The sequence below is a fragment of the Pocillopora damicornis genome, chromosome 6, assembly GCF_964200805.1.
Source record: "Pocillopora damicornis chromosome 6, jaPocDami1.2, whole genome shotgun sequence".
Lineage (NCBI taxonomy): Eukaryota > Metazoa > Cnidaria > Anthozoa > Scleractinia > Pocilloporidae > Pocillopora > Pocillopora damicornis.
This window is the reverse complement of record NC_142675.1, coordinates 5,821,444-5,839,168: the sequence shown is the minus strand read 5'-3', so window position 1 is coordinate 5,839,168 and position 17,725 is coordinate 5,821,444. Positions and strand designations below refer to the sequence as shown.

General features: G+C 36.9%; 1 protein-coding gene across 2 annotated transcripts; it reads right to left on the bottom strand.

Annotated features, from left to right (window-relative positions):
• Positions 1-4,883: 4,883 nt before the first annotated feature.
• Positions 4,884-17,397, bottom strand: LOC149043634 (uncharacterized). 2 transcript variants are annotated; one of them, XM_089210462.1, is made up of 10 exons: positions 17,238-17,396; positions 14,107-14,451; positions 13,195-13,461; positions 12,892-12,984; positions 11,698-11,730; positions 11,445-11,477; positions 11,190-11,222; positions 10,937-10,969; positions 6,987-7,019; positions 4,884-6,254 (listed from the first exon to the last, which is right to left on the bottom strand). In XM_089210462.1, exons 1-10 carry the CDS (start codon positions 17,296-17,298, stop codon positions 6,028-6,030), a joined length of 1,158 nt encoding a protein of 385 aa, XP_089066588.1. In that variant the 5' UTR covers positions 17,299-17,396; the 3' UTR covers positions 4,884-6,027. The 2 variants fall into 2 exon arrangements, with proteins under 2 accessions (XP_089066588.1, XP_089066589.1); XM_089210463.1 differs by lacking the exon at positions 11,445-11,477 and having other exon boundaries at positions 17,238-17,397.
• Between the last annotated feature and the right edge of the window lie 328 nt (positions 17,398-17,725).

Below are 17,725 nucleotides of genomic sequence, written 5' to 3'. Positions count from 1 at the left end.
TGCTGCAAATAAATCATTTGTGGATGTTGTTAAACAATCAGTAACATTGGGATTTGTACCCTATAGTTTTTTTATTATGAAATGGGACATGATAATGAAAAGAAAACCAATTTTTAACATCAAAATCAAAATATGTAGTTTTCAATTATTCACATTTCACATCACAAAGTTTCAAATTAACGTTTATTGTAGATGGAACATATAAATTTCATTATTGAGATGGTTACAAGGGGCCTGCAACACATTTCTATTATAAATGATATGATACTTCCGGATCTATTCTTAAGCCATACACTGCATTTACACAAGACACAAACAATAACTGGATAGATGTTTCATTTTCTGGAATATTGAGTACATTTGCTGATCATTCCACATCATTCGGTATGGATAATGGCAATCTCGATGGTGGGCTTTATGCTCAAATAATGATAAAAATAACTGATTAACATAAAAATTTTATACAGGAGCTTCAAACAGAGGAGCGTTATTAACCTCAATCACATAGACAAATCCCTGGGTGAGCATAAGATAGATGAAATAACACCACTGTACAAATTCTACCATAAGAAGTTCTGGCTATATAGGAAAGCCTACAAGTGGTTAAAAAAACTGAATATGTTATGCAGTTTATCATCAACCTGTTTAATAGTAGCTGGTACTATAGCTGGGAGGAGGGGTAACAATGAATCCCATCATATTAAACAATATACATGGTAATGGATTGATATTAAAATATACTGTGAAATAAAAGATTTGAAAAGAAGATTGAATTATGTCGATTTGCTTTTACTACCTATGAAAAGACACTCATTGAATTAAGGTCCTTTACTAGAGGAGTGTCATTTGGTTAAGAGAGTTATTTGGACCAATTAAAACTGTAGATAATATCATCAGAGACATGTGTCCATTAGTTGATGCTTTTGAGCAACAGTACAAGAAGAAGTTTACTTTTGATTAATTGTCATACAGTAAATGGTTTGAACCCGGGGATAACATGTAATAATGTAGTTTGATCGTCCGGGTGAGTGTGGTCCTGAGAAGGACTGTTGTCGGTAGTGGTGACTGACGTTTCGACAACCTGAGCGGAAGTCATCATCAGAGTCAAGTGAAAGGCTGTTGTCAGTCGAATGTACTTAGTCCGGCTTGTGTACACTGATTGGTCAGTTTTGCCGTGATGTTATTGGCTGTAAGACTGAAGTGGCGTAGGTCAGTCGTGATTGGTCAGTTTGGATCCGTTAGTGAAGTTAGGTCGTTCTGTTCGGTTCGTTTGCAATGTTAATGTCGTGGATGAGTCGTTTGTATGGTGCCGGTAGTTGTTGACATCTGTTGAGAGGAGTCTGTTCCAAGTTAGTGAAATAGCTTTCCAGGGTCAGTCGTTGAAAGTGGTTGGTGCTGAAGGTTAGGCATTAGGCATAAGACGCGGATATTGAATGGTTGTAGGATGCGTGAGATGGTCTCAGATATGCCCTTTATGTATGGTATAGTGGCTGTGGTCGTAGGAGTTGCGTTGTCGTTAGCTTCGGTAGTAGTAGTAGGTCTGTGAGTGATTTCCGCTCAGGTTGTCGAAACGTCAGTCACCACTATCGTTATGTTATAGTTATTACTAATTAGTCTAAATATATTGTTTCAGTAGTTGTTATAATTTTTTAGGGATTTTTTTTTAATTTGGTTGTTTTATGGAATCTGCTTTAATTTGCATGTCATTGAATATATAATATGTAATTGATATCAACCAGCGTTTTCTGTTATCTTTAATCTATGGCAATACATTGTTTATCTTTTCAAAGATTCCTATGATCTTGTACTTATTGTTTGGGGATATATATATATATATTTATATGTATATATAGGAAGTCTGTGTATTAATTTTTCCGTTCTACAGTGCTCGATACTTTTATGGAGTGATAATAATTCGGGTCGGCGAATGATGAGTAATTTCTCTTTGAGGCAGACGTTGCATCTTTTGTTTGCGCTGCTGTAGGGTGATCGTGATGAAAGGGTGTGCCATGAAGTAAAGTGGTTAATGTTATTTTCTTTAAGGGTCCAGGTATGCTTGCTGAGTTCCGTAGAGTTTCTACATCCTTGCGATATAGCGCTCGATGCGTTCGTAGAGCGTGGTATATCTGAAAAGTTGAACTAATCAATAAGACATAACTTTTCTTTCTCAGAAAAGTTATGTCTTATTGATTAGTTCAACTTTCAGATATATTTATATTTATATTTTTTCCGTTTTACAGTGCTCGATGCGTGGGAGTAGAGCGTGAAATATTTTGCGGTTGGGTGAAAAAACTGAGAGACTATACTTTCATCCTATATGCCTGTTTCGTGATAATTAATACTTCAATTGTTATGCAGTCACGTTTGTTTCTGTGGTGGCATAAAGACACGAGCTAATTATTATCTTAACTATCTTTACCATTATTATTATCATTATTGTTATCATTATAACCATCATTCCAATTAAAACTATGTCAAATATCTCCAACGTGATTGTTTCTCATCAGCCCAATTTTAATAAGAGTAGGAACTGGACTTTGGACTGGATGCGGCATGTGCATGTGCAGTTGTCGTGCATTTCGGAGTTTACTATTGATTTTATTGAAGACGTAGAACAGTTGGCTAAGTTTTGTCCGAAATCTTTCGCGTGGTCGTGCCATTCTTTTAATAACTCTTATGTCAGTCACCTTGGAGACCCAGGGGCTGTGAGTCAATTTCAAGTGTAAACTAAGATTAGCATTCACTTCAACAAAGAAAAAGTCACACAACTTCCTCTTTTATTTGAAGTCAACGGGCCATTTTATGAGATGAAAGATCAGGAAATGTATTTCTCAGGAACGAATGTTGCATGTTTCACTCATCTATATATCTTTCTATTTATCTCTTTATTAATTCACTTTATAGTGTTGATAAAAACACGTGTGTGTCACGGTCGTGGTTGTATTGACCTATTCATGTCATAATTATCTTCAGACAAGAAGCTGACAAGTTATTTGTATGTTTTCTATTGAAGCAGAGATTATTTAACAGGAAATCGTCATGCTCAATCAATTCATCTGTTCGTTTAATTGGTTAACAGGGTTATCAGTTTGCGCGAGCATTTGGCCCGATCCTGTTCGGCTGGCGAGATTTCAAAAAGGAGTTTTCATTTGAAAACGCAGTAATCTTTTTATTCCGGTAGAAACGATAGAGACGCATGATTGCGTCTATAGGCATGCAACTAATATAGGTTCAATTATCTTGATTGTGGAAAAGGACAGTCATGCTGATAGCAATAAATGCTGAGAAAAGGGCAGAAACTTGACAATTCTGAGTTTGAGAATAATTATTCCATGGTACACATGCAGTTTGCTGTTTACTGTATTTCAAAACTTCCCTGCATTTCCCCGGAATACATATGCATATAGGACCATGTCGATCTGGAGCTAAGGGGGTAGACTAAGGGCTTATGTATTTCTAGTGGCAGAATGGAAGGGAGAAAATAAACTGTATCCTTTCATCAAATACTGGCGCTGAGCGTCTTACGGTATTAATTACCACGCGTGACAAAAACACTCATGAACACGCCACCCATGAGGAAGTCATGACAACAAATTTTTTTTAACAGAAAAAAAGCCATTACCTTTCAAGGATTGAGTACAACAGAGTAGGTGTGCTTGTTCTCCTACGAGTATACAGAAAGTTTAACCCATTAGTGCCAGGTTATCCAACTGACAGTCGGTTTGCTACTGTAGCTAGCTAATAAATGGTGCATCCATTCTCTGAAAACCCCAATAATTCACAAGAATTGTTTGCATCATGGAATTTACTTAAGTTATCCTTAAAAAACGTTATGGTGTTGGAAAACCAGAGGGAAGAAATGGGATGGAAATTCCGAAAAATCGCATACTTGGTGCACCTTAACTTCATATCATGGTGAAAGTTGAAGCAAGTCTTTACCAATATAAAATGATAGCGACATTGGAGTCCACATATCATTTTCGGGTTCCTGTCTTTTTTCAACGAAATGTAAAGACAAAAATAATGAACAAATTCAAATTTAACACGTTCTGTTTCGTTCTCAGAATCCTCTTGGTCGACGATCGGAAAGAGAACGTGCGATGAAATAATATATATGCAACTGAACTGGAAGTTAATCTACATCGGGAAAGTGCTTACTGAAGCAAATGTTTGTCAACCAACTTAGCAGTCGATTTACTCTATATTTTCCCCTTTAAAATCTATTGGAAGCGACGGATCTTCCCTCCGTTCCCTTTAAAACAATGTGATCCTCCCCGCGCAAAAGTTTTGGAACCCACCCCCCCCCCCCCTGCGCGATAAATAATGCCTCTAGAAGATTTTTTTTTCTCGCTAACACAGCGAAATCAGGCTACAGTGAGATGTTCTAGTTCTTCTTTCATCATGAATACAGTTTGCCTTTGGTGGTAGATACTGACTTCTATCTTTATGGCTGGAAGGGGTCGTGTTGCATACTAAGAAACAGTACACAAACTATTTTTTGGAATTCGGCAACCCAGCTCTCGCTAAAATCTTTAGTTACAATGTCTATTTTGAGATTTATTTTTCTTTAGTCCGAAGCCCTTCCTGCGACTCGTCCCGAAAAGAGGAGCGTGACAAGAATTTTTGAGGATTCGGAACCAGTTTTGTGGGTTAGATGGAGCTCTGAACTTTTATATTTTGATTGGTCATCCGGATCCAAGATTGCTATTCCACCTCCGGTCGTAAATTAATTGGCAGTAAGACTCATGATAAAAACTCTCAAGAAAGCCTTTAAAATGGCGTAGGAGACAAAGAGACAGTTGGAGAAACCACACAACTGCAAGGTAGGTCATTTTTATCAGTATTTTGTTTTTGTTTCCTTAATAGCTTGACCTTTTTTCTAAAGTAGGTATTGCAATGCACACCTACTCTGACGGTAGTGAATTTTTATTTAATTACACTTATTTTAGCAGAATAAATCTCAATTATTAAACAAAAAGAAATTAAAAAAAATACAAAGTAAGAAAATAACAAATTACCTTAATAAGACAGTGAGACAGGGACATAACTGTGGGAAGGAGGGGGGAGGGTTAATATTAATATTAATATTAAGCTGGCGAAAACTTGTGAGAATCCTCTGTTTGACACAGTGTGAACCCCCCCTCCCCCCACTTCCCTTCAAAAATTCCGGCTACGACCCCCGTAAGAGCAAAGTGATCAGTGGCCAAAGGAGCAAAAGCTTCCAAGTCGGCGACTACCACATTAAAATTAATGAGGATTACGTAGTAGGATATTTTAAGTTAACTTGTTCTTTTACTTAAATTTTCCTTTCATCTACATTGGAAGGGTAGTGAAAACCACACTAAAAACCGTGATATTGTGATGTAAAGCCTGCTCTAGGGCCCCAAAAAGTCACTATATACACCACATTCAATGGTTTAACATATAATACGCGCAGATATTTTGCGAGTTATGTGGTATTTTTCTGAGTCCGTAGGGGCGATGAAAATTACGAGCAATGAGCAAAATATCAGCTCGCATTATTTGTTAAACCATCGAAGAAAGGATGTCCTTTGGCTTCTGGGTTTAAAATCTTCGTACGGTCTAGTCTGAACATCGTAATGATCGCACAAGGAACACGCGGAAGAATAAAACAACACAAAAGAAACCATTTATATGTTCCTGGTGACTTAAGGAATACAAAGCTATGCTTACCCATTGTTCTCTCCATACGCCTACGAATAATAGGGGCTGAACACAGTGAAACTCGCATAATAGTGACGACTCAAAAAACGTTCGATTCGCAACACAACAATGCGATATAGCTACAAAGCACGAGGTTCAGAAATATGATCTGAAAACGTCACTAATATATAATTTTATATAATACCTAACCCGGCAGACAGCAGTTACAAATACCGTGGCATTTTTTGCGCGTTCCATTGCCCTAATATGGTGAATTTACGTACTGGTGGAAAGACAAATGTTTAGACTTTCAGTACATCATTTGCCTCTGCTCCGCTCTCTTCTCTTTCTTTGGAATACATTCTAGGTTAAATTCAGTGGTTGATTGGCAGGTTGATTGTCATCCCTCCTTTCTAACTCAAAACCAGCATTTTGAAGGTGATTTTCATCGCGATGACCTTGGCTGCTCCCATTATGCCTCTTCACCACCAAACAGGCAATGATCACAACAGCAATTACGAGACATGCAATCAAGACATAGATTGCCCAGCAAGGGCATTCACAGTTGGCCGTAGATACACTATTTAACGCTGTGGATCACAGAAATTCCAAATATATTACATATTGAATAGCCAACATTTTATTGTGGCTTAACGTTTTGTGTGAATAGGGAAGGAACATGTGTGCTCTACTCGTACGGGATTTAATCTGGGAAAATGTTTTTTCACATAGCTAAACATCCACAGGATGAATCCTGCTAGTTACAGAAATTAACTTTCTCTTCCTGAAAGCTGTTACTGATTTAAGTATTTGTTACACAAATCGCTATGGCTCTATTTTCCTTGTTGTAAGAGTGAAATAACCTCAGTTTTATGCAAAATAGTATCATGGGGAAAAAAGAGTAATATTGGTAAAAAATGAACAGTTGGATAGAAACCCAAAGCAGTTGAAACATCTGAAATCAGCTATAATGGTTAAATTCGCAAAGATAACGATCGAGTTTTCGCCTTTTTCTTTCTTTTCTTCATGATAAAAAAGCTAACATAGAAACAAAGAAACCAATTACACCACTCTCTCTGGCCACGTACCTTCAGAAAAGATGTCTCATTGCATCTTAGCTAACAAAAAAACAAGATCAACAACAAAAAGAACCTTTTGAAAGCTTAAGCAGTGATCCTCGCTAAGTGACAACGGTGAGTAGGTGAGGTGATCGCGGGCTCAAAAGGCCTGGAATATCCACGTTGTTGCTATAACATGCTGGACTAATAGAACCAGAAGAGCAACTAATTTAAAGAAAAGAAAAGGAACAGAGGTATACTTACTTGGGGGTGGTGAACCTGAGGGACTTTGGGTCTCTAAAAAGGCAAAAATAATAATATCAAAAAAATTAAATTTTCTATCCTCCCATTGAGGGACGGTAAAAATAATAATAATAAAAAAAAATAAAACACACACACACATGCACACAAAAAGAAAAAACACAAAAACCCTGACGAGGGAAAGCGCGAGGAGCTTAGTGTGCGTATTATAAACAGATGTTGATAGGGAGTTAAACATAAAATGTGGAAATAGCCATCGTTATTCAGAGCGGCACCTACATATGAATATGACAAAGAGGGTGTAAAAGCACCATGCAACGACAAAAATGAAAGTTTCATGTAGACCGAGGATATCCAATTCAAAAAACAGTTGAAGACACTTTTTCTTTTTCACGAAAAAAGAGTCTTCGATCTCCCTTTCAAATTTTCCTCTTCTCTTCCATAAGTCCTAACCGTCTTCAGTGTTATTAGGAAAATTAAAATAAGTCTAAATGGAACAAAAATATATATAAAAAAAAAACTGCTTGATCGGAAATGGAAGAATAAAACGCGTATTATTTCTCTTGAAAAAGATGCAGATGTAATCATTGGAGGAGTAAGACCAAAAAAATTCGGGGTGATCCATATATTATTTACGTTTTTTTATTATTTTATTTTATTTTTTTGGTTTTCATTTTATAATAATGATACATCAGTAGAAATAAAAAAGGAATTACATAAACATTAATATGATATCGCTGAAGATTTAGTACGAGGCAAGGAAACCCGTAGGGAAACCAAGAAGCCTATGCGAGCTACAGGCTCCTCATATTTTACAAAAGTGAGGTATCAGTTTTATGGCATGATCTAGGTGCAAAATATTTTAGGTTAAAAGGGAAATGACGCACACACACATAAAACAACAACAATACAGCAGGCACTTAAACAAATATAAACTTAAGCAGCGTCAGAATGCAAGAAAAAAAGAACAGTAAAAAATAAATATACAAAGAAGAATACGAGTTTAGAGTTAAACAGGGAAAGTGTGCCAACATTTTGGATTTTTATATTCAAAGAATTGAAAAATTTAGGTCTTTGCAAAGACAATGGAAACTGTCCAATGTTTGTTCTCTAAGGGGTATGTAAAAGGAATTACACTGTCTGGTGTAATAGCGACGATTGCTACTCGAAAACGAAAATAATCGTTTAAGAGCATCAGGAAGACGGCCTATCTTGTACATAAACATGACCTTTCCTAGTGAATGAAGATTTAGATATATGAAAATTCACATATTTGCACTGCGGTGGAAAGATGAAATTTGAAGATCCTCGCAGCTAAGAACACTACTGAAACTAGTAGTTGTAAGTAGGACCTGAAAAAAAAAATTTCAGGCCCGTACGGGATTTGAACCCATGACCTCTGCGATACCGGTGCAGCGCTCTACCAATTGAGCTAACAAGCCAACTGGGAGCTGGTCAATGAATTGGGTACAAATAAACATCCGAGTGAATGAAGATTTAGATATATGAAAATTCACATATTTGCACTGCGGTGGAAATCCCGTACGGGCCTGAAATTTTTTTACATAACAATTCGATTACGAAATACACGTGACTGTTCGTGACAGTTCTTGACATTTGAATAGGATAAATCAAATCCATTTGACTGAACAAAATGTGTTCTATTTTTTGGATCGTGTCAAGCCAGTTTAATGCAAAACCGCGAATACCATAGTGAAGAAACTTATCAAGTAAACTTTGATGGTTAACTGTGTCAAAGGCTTTAGAAAAAAATCAATAAATATACCCACTGTTATCTCAGTATTATCAATAGCAGAAAAATATTTTGTTAGAGAAAAGAGCTAGGGCATATTGAGTTGAATACTGTTTACGAAAACCGAATTGATTATCAGTTAGTATCTTATATTTACTCAAATAATCAGTAACACGACTGTAGACAAGTTTTTTTTTTAATTTTTAGAGAAAGAGGAGAGAACAGTAGTAGGTCTGTGGTTTGAAAATGATGACTTATCACCAGTTTTAAACAATGACGCGACACCAGCAATCTTTAGCTCTGCTGGGAAAACTCCAGAACTTAGCGATTTAAATTAAGGATATGAATCAAAGTGCTGCAAATTGAAGTAATAGTTTCTTTGATAAGACTTGTGTAAATATTATCGAAGCCTGTAGCTTCCTCAGAGCGCAAAGTGCCACAAATATTGACTACTCATGCTCAGAAATTTCATCAAAATATAAAGAACCAATAAAATCCACAGAGTGAAAGTGACGGTGCGATTTATGAGATGCGGGAATATTCCTAGCTAGACTGGGACCAATATTTGTGAAGTAGATACAAAACTACTCAGCAATTTGTCTAGGATCTGATAAGTCTTTGTTGTCAAATTTAAATAACGACGGCAATGTCAGTTTTGAAGTTCTTTTGTTCAGGACCTCATTGAGCAGCCTCCAAGAGCATTTTACATTATTTTTTGCCTCTTCAATCTTCTTAGCGTAATATTGACGTTTAGCTGTTCGTAAAGAGTGACTGAGTTTACTCTCATAGCACTTATAACGATACTCTCTTTGGGGGATGAGGTTATTAAAAAAACGCTTACAAAGTACGTGCTTTCTCCAGATTGACTTTAAAAGTGTTTTAGAAAGCCAGAGTTTGGATGTTATGTAGCCTTTGGCCCTAACCAGTTTTAATGGAAACCATTGGTTAATTAAAAATAGCAGTGTGCTTCTCAAGAAAACTTCTATAGGCTACGTACGGATCATTGTAACCGGGCAACTCCGTTCAGTTTACATTTTGAAGTTTAGGCTTAAATCTTGGCATATTTTGTTGATTTTTGAGACGAAAGGTAATATACCTGTTGCGACCACCAAAAGCATGCTTACAGCCCAATATAATGGCAAAAATCGGAAGAAGATCAGAAATATCATTACCAAAAAAACTTCACTGTTGGAGAAAACATAAACCCATTCCAGATTGGAAGAGGATTGAAAAGTAAATTAATCGATGTGGCACCCTCAGCAAAAGCAGACCCGACAGAAGGAGGAAAGCGGAAAATTGTCAGCTGCCATTGGAATGGAGTATTGGGAGATTCTGCCATAAATACTTCTTCTTTCTGGTGTAACAGAAAAAAGAATTGTCAAATTTTCTGCACTAGCTACAAATTTGCATGGTTTTGAATTGGCAAACAAAGGTAAACAAGGAATAGATTATTTTCACGAAGGTCTAAACTCAGACTGTCACACACTTTTATGACAGAAGAACAGATCAAAGCACACTTCTTCATAAGAAGATATAACATGAATGCTGATCCTGTCGAATGATTGAATTTATTTAAATTTGTTCTGATACCAAAGATTGACAAGTTAATATATCATGATTTTTCACCTTCCTTGAACGGTCTCTTAAATTAGAACCATCCAAATAAAACTTTATGAAGGAGTTTCTGTGCATTAAGCGGTCAATCGTGACATAAAATGGCATTTTTTTAACCGTTATTTGTATTACCCCTGTTCTGTGGAGCCTGCATAGCGGTCAACCTGTATGAAGCAGTCACACTGCCTTTCCCTGCTGTTTGTGAACGCTTAGCACAGGTTCGACTGTAATTTACTTTTCTATTAGAGGGAGAGGATATAAGTAGGAATAGGAATGAGAAAGGGTATTGAAATAGAGGAGAATGAGGAAAAAAGTGGAGGAATGAGGGTATGAAAGGAAAGAAGACAATTCTTAAACTAAGCAGGTTGCAGATCACATTCTATCAGTGCATGCGGAATTCCACGAGTGCGGCTTTCAGATATACTAGAGTTGAGTTCGATGATAAACAAATACCACTAATAAGGATTTTGTTCGAGAAAAAAGAATTGATAAAAATCAATGCATTCCCATACAAGTTTGGATACAGTTTATAAGTTTGCTCCGAAACTGGCATTGCGAAACTTGACATGGAACAAACTGTACGTACCTGATGTTAGTGAATATGGTGGACTTTGGAAATCTAAGAGCAGAAACATAGTGGCAAAATGAATCACTGGTATACTTTGCCTAGTTGTTCATATCTTATAGAGGCCTACAAATTGTACTTTATGGCAGGGTAGTCCTTAGGAAAAAAAAGGATTGATAAAAATCAATGCAATACTATGTAAGTTTGGACAAAGTTTAAAAGTTTGCTCCGAAACTTACATTGCGAAAATTGAAATGAAACAAACGGTACTTACTTGATGTTAGTGAAAATGGTGGAGTTTGGAAATCTAAGGGTAGAATCAGAGTGGTAAAGTGAATCACTGGTATACAGTGCCTAGCTGTTCATATCTTATCGAGGCCTAAAAATTGTATTTTATGGCAGGGTAGTCCTTAAGTAAAAAAAGGAACGATAAAAATCAATGCAATCCTATATAAGTTTGGATACAGTTTAAAAAATTGCTCCGAAACTTACATTGCGAAAATTGAAATAGAACAAACTGTAAACTTACTTGATGTAAGTAAAGATGGTGGAGTTTGGAAATCTAAGGGTAGAATCAGAGTGGCAAAGTGAATCACTGGTATACAGTGCCTAGTTGTTCATATCTTATCGAGGCCTAAAAATTGTATTTTATGGAAAGGTAGTCCTTAGGTAAAAAAAGGATTCGTGAAAATCAATGCAATCCTATATAGGTTTGGACACAGGTTAAAAGTTTGCTCCTAAACTTACATTGCGAAAATTGAAATAGAACCAACGGTACTTACCTGATGGTAGTGAAGATGGTGGAGTATGGAAATCTTAGGGTAGAAACAGAGTGGCGAAGTGAATCACTGGTATACTTTGCCTAACTGTTTATATTTTATAGAAGCCTAAATATGGCAAAGTAGTCCTTAGGTAAATCCAAGCGTTTTGGTTAGTTCGTGATTGGTTGGGATTTTATAATACAGACTGTTTTCATGGAAAGAATCATAAGCTGTGTATTTTTTTATCTCGAAAGCCGGAAATTTACGTAAACAAGTCTGGGCTGAATGTCACATTATAAACTTCTCACTAACCTTACTTGCTCGAGTCGTACTAAGAAATATTGGCACTCGGTCGTTTTTGTACGGACCTCGCTGCACTCGGTCTATGTACTGCCACGACCCCAGGCCAATATTCCGGGCCAATATTTCCCGGTACGGCCCTTGCACTCGGTTAGGAAGAAGTTATTATAGAATGCCGTAGTTGACTTAAACTGCATATTCATACATTTTTAACCATGCTGGTTGTTTTGTTATGCTCCAAGTTTTGCTCTTTTCAACGCTTCTTTAATTTTCCTTTTTTTAGTCACTATATATTTCCCCGTCTTGATTTTTGTGATTAATGATTGAGACACAGGAATAAATTCAGTAATGTACAGAAAGCTTTAGGAGAATTAAATGACGTGGTTGAGGGCTAAAAAAACATATCGGAGATATTGCTATGGGCTGACTTTACTCCAAAGATAACATTCTTCAAGAGCGCAACTACGACATCCAACTCAAAACAGATTTTTGGGAAGACTCCACAGTGCGATGTTCTTCGAACGTGACCACATTCAGTAGTTGATTGCTTTAATTTTATGCAAACTGATGAAGACGAGTCCCTCTCGAGGAATTTGAGAGGAGTTCTCGGAACCCTAGTCAGTATATTCTAGCCACAGCCGCAAAAACTGCACAATCTAAATGAATGGCTTGGCTCAAGTAGTTAAAATAGGCAAAGTGGCCTAATCAGTTTAATTAGTGAAACTGTCAAACCAGCGAAGAAAGTTAAACTGCGCAAATTGTACAATCTATCTTAAGCGTCTATGCAGCTTGCTCTGAGAAAGACAAAGGTGGTAACAGCGTTATTTAGCGGCAAACAAACGAAAATATGTTTTCGGGGCGAAAAAGCTGAGAGCTCGTTCGTTTCTAGAAAGGTTAAACAGCGGGAGAACCTACCTGATGCTGCGGTCGTCGTCACCAGCTGACCTAGATTCGTAGGAAAATTTGGGCGAGTAGGCATGAAGCTTTTCTCTGAAATTGCAGCTTTAGCTAAAAAAAAAACAATAAACAAAACAAAGCAAAACAAAACAGAAGAAAATAAGAGAAAACAAAGAAGCAAAGCAAAACAATAAAAGTAACAAATAACTCGAAGAACAATTAAAAAAAAGTAAAAGACCAAAAACAGCAAACTTCCTCTGCGTTGCTCTCTGGCTACATCTACTCTAACGAAGCTTGCCTAACTATGAATGAAATCAATACCTTTAACTTTAACGCTTACGGTGAAGCTAGAATTTCCCAACTGATTATTGGCGAAACAGGTGTAACGTCCCTTTTTATCTACAGTGACATTGCGAATTCTTAGAAATGTTTCTGAATCGACATTCGGTGTTTCCTTTAAGAGAAGCTCGTTATGGCTCCAAGTTACCCAGGGATAAGGATAGCCCTGCACTTCCGTATCCATATAAAGAGTCGTTCCTTCAATGACCTCAATTGATAGAGGACTCTTTGGTATAAGTTTTGGCGGTTCTAAAAAAAAATAAAAGTGCACTTCTTTAGCTAAAAAGAGAAAAGCAAAGATGCAAAGAAACAGCGTTCAAAGTGATACGATTAAATAAACAAAAGCGAGGAGTGGGGCTGGCACATGCGCAGCGGTGAGAGCGCTCGCCTCCCACCGCTGTGGTCTGTATTTACTTCCCGGACCTGGCGCCCCTTTCAAAAAGGTCTGGCAAAGTTCAAGGCCCAAAAGCCATATTTTAATATCAAAATTTAAAGAACAGAGAAGCGGTTTTGGTACACTTACCAGTCCAATTTGTTTCTTTCGCAGGCAGTCTTATTGTAGACTTGTTTCAAACTGTTGAAACTCCCAACGTGAATGAAAGTAGAACATTTTGAGGGCACATTAAGCTACCGGAACCCTTAATAAGCGATCCCCTGGCGTTACAAGTGGGTTTCTGTTGCTCCTCGTCCTTGCTCCGTTTTTTTTCCTCGAGGTTCTCCAATTATCCTTCCCCCCAGTAAAACATCATTCCAAATTAAATTTCGACCTGGAAACCGTGGATAACAAAAGCCACCACGTGGATTGCCCACTGCTAAATTCCCATTGTTATTATTATAAATACATTATTATTAATTACAATTATCATCTTAATATAACACTTATATAGGCATCACCTTTGTCTATATTGAGGATCACGGTGAAATTTGCTCTCTTTATATATCTCACAAAGGCAGAACAGACAAACATTTCTCCATCATCCATAGGTAGTACCTTTTTGATAACTAAGGTTCCGTTGGTGTAAACGTCAAAGTCTCGGTTATAGACTTTTGTCTCTCTCGTAAATTTAAGTTGCACTATCAGGACCGTTTTCCCGTCACTGTCGCAACCATCTTTCTTAAGATTCGGAGAGCAGCGGTACCAATCGATATATTTAAAATTTCCTGGCCGTAGATCGTTAGATTCAGAGCACGCCAGCAAGTATCTCTGGTGAATTTTTACTGTAAACTCACTGTCAGCACCTATCAAATAAAGGGCAATATAATTTTTTTCACTTGTTTATCTTAATACCAGAATTTTTAATATCATTCTTGTTATATGTTATCAGTACCTCTATTTTTATCCAATTTTTATCAGGAGTGTTCGGGGAGTCTCTTTTCACAATCTTGCATGTAAGTTACGCGCTAACCGATTTTAAGCGTTAGATTTAAATATGAAATAAATTTTGACTTGTAATTATTTTCATCATTATCGATGTCATTATTAGTATTATTATCACAACTGTTATAACTAGTAGTATCTTTACTTTTGTTATTATCATTACCGTTATCACTATACTCATCATTACAATTAAGACTATGTCAAAATTCTCCAACGCGATTGTACAGTTTCTCATCTGCCCAATTTTAGCAACAGTGGGGACAGGACTTTGGACAGCACGCGTCATGTGCACGTGCTGTTGTCGTGCATTTCGGAGTTAAATTTTGTTTTTATTGAAGACAAAAACCGTTGGCTAGTTTTTGTCCTAAATCTTTCTCGTGGTCGTCAGATGTTTTTAAATTACTAGTATGTTTTCAGTCATCCTCAGAGACCCAGGGGCTGTGAGTTGATTTCAAGTCAGGGTGGAAGAGCCTCTGTGTTCAGTATTTTATATTCTATCTTTTGTCATATGTCAATAGCTTTGCGAGATCACCAACCGATTTTCTAATCAGGCTGAAATGATGTCAGAAGGCCATTTATTTTCATATCAATTAAGGTTTGTGAGATATCTCATCAAAAAGGTTAGGAATTTAGAGTTGACCCTTCCAAGTGTCTTCTTGATACAGAATTAAATGGCTAAAGTCGAAAGGAAAATTTGTGTTAGAAATGCTCCTAATAATTTATCACTTTGACGAGGGAAATAACGTAACAACTGGTTCATTCCCTTCAGCTTCTCTCCGCATGATCCTGCATGGTAGAGGTTTCTATAGTGCAAGGGGGTCATTTCGATCGATAATCAATCTGCGTTACGCATAATGTTATTTTTTTCGTCCGTATGGCGAATCACTGATAAATTGAATCTTTATCGTGCCATTTCATTCTTAATCAGATCAAAAGATTTTATATTTATAATAAAATAAAAGAAAGAACTTTCAGTTTCCTGACGATTATTTGACATGATCAAAATGAATTTACGACCAGAGAAAGCGATAGTTTCATATCTGGCAGTCATCGAGCCACATCAATTTGATTCAGTCTAGTGCTTATTCCACAACAATTCTAAGCGGGAAAAAACTCACAAGAATACTTTTCACAAACGAGTAATCAAGAGATTTAATCTCTAGTAGCCATGTCTTGTTTGGAGATTACTTTTACTGTCTTATGCGTCGTTGTAGAATTGTTTGATACGAAAAACATGTAATCTACGTCGCTTAGTATAACTGGTTGCATTGAAGGGACAGAAAAATAAAGTTTTAAACTGTGAACACAAATTCGAGTTCATCATTTGCATTAAGTTATGCGATTCAGATATACTCGTTTTGAGTGGTTTATAACATAAAGGGAACGATTATAACAGCGCGTGGCGAAACAAAAGGGATCGAAAAACATTTATTCAATTCAAAGACGCAGAAACAATCGCGAGCTGAGGGTTTTGACTTTGTCCTCTTCCAACCCACTCCAAATTTTCTGTTGTGCGGACAGTGACGCCAAGATAGTCTCACCTCATATCTAAATTTATCTCACTTTTCGCTGCAAGGATACCACTACACAATTTGTTAGGAAACGTTTTCTGAGAAACGAACGCGTCATGCGAAAAAATAATTCAACTAATTGCAGCCATAATCTATCATCATGCTTCGTCATCCCAATATTATATTTGTTGAGATAATAGTTTTTATGATATCATTGAAAGAATCAATATGTAATAGTCATGCAAACGCCGAAACAGTTGCCAAATGCTCAAAAGGCTAAAGAATTTTAATGCGTAATTTCGCGTTTTTATTTTTTTTAATAACTCACTGCTAATTGAAATATCTTGATTGTTTTCTACAATCAATACTTGCTATGACCCAATCATTGAAAGTATTATCTTGCTAACATCTTATTTCCTTCGCTTGCGATTTGTAATCAACAAAGAGAAATTTAAGGACTCGTAAAGCGCCTTCAATATTATATCGCTTTATCACTGGATTTTTTCATAGAGATTTATTGACAATGATAAACATAAGATCGTTCGAGCTGAATGAACAACCGCATTTTTTTACGAATAACAGTGAAAATGAAGAAATATGTCCGGCCTCCTTTCTCGTCATGTAACGAGCGTAAGGACTAAATAAGAGTGCCTGTAATAAATCGAACCTCAAACCTTTGGATTACGCGTTGTGAAGCTCAATCACAGACAAACAGAGACTCAAGGTGAGCTAAGCCAGTATTTGGTTGAAAAAAGTTGAGATTTCGCAACGAGCAAGTTATGTTACGCTAACATTGGTTGTGAATTACATTTTGGTTTTTTTCTCCAATGTAGAATCTCAACATATTAACACTAGCCTCGATATCTCGAAACGCGTAAGTTATAACTTTTGTTCATCAATGAATTCTGCGCTTATCTCCTTTGGTATGAGAATGAAATATCAAATTTCTTACATCACCTCTATCCTTAAGATTTCTTGTATGCAGGAATTGATTTGCTGCAAGTTTCTGTTGGCCCTCAGCAATCCATTGGAAAAGTGCAAGTATGGTATTTGTTTCGCTTGCGGCCGTAGGAGTGCTCTATGCTCAATACTATGACTACCACGAATTCGGTCATTACTAATGTATCACTGCTTACCTGAGCTGAATGCCACTAGAGTAATAAAAATCACAGAGAAAAAGAAAATGTGATGACCCATAGTTGTGCGGTTGAGAGTTGAAACAAAATTTGCCGTTTAGAAAGCACTTCTTGTATCTTTTCTGCTTTAAGAAAACGAATGCAACAGGCCTGTGCATGTTTGCTACGGGTTTACCCCATCTGATCTTGCGGTTTTACGGTTTTACGAGCTTTGCGCGAGAAAAAAATACATACAAATTAGCTGGCTTCACAATCTGGTGCAAAGCCGGTCATAGAGTCTTGACGTCACAAGATCAGGTGCGGGTAGACCGCGAAGGTTCACGAGCCTGTTGCATTCGTTCTCTTTCGACAGACAAAATACAAGAAACCGCTTTCTAAAAGGGAAATTTGGTTTCAACTCTCAACCGCACAACTATGGGTCACTGCATTTTATTTCTGTGTAATTTTAATTACTCTCGTGGTGTTCAGCTCAGGTAAGCAGTATCCAT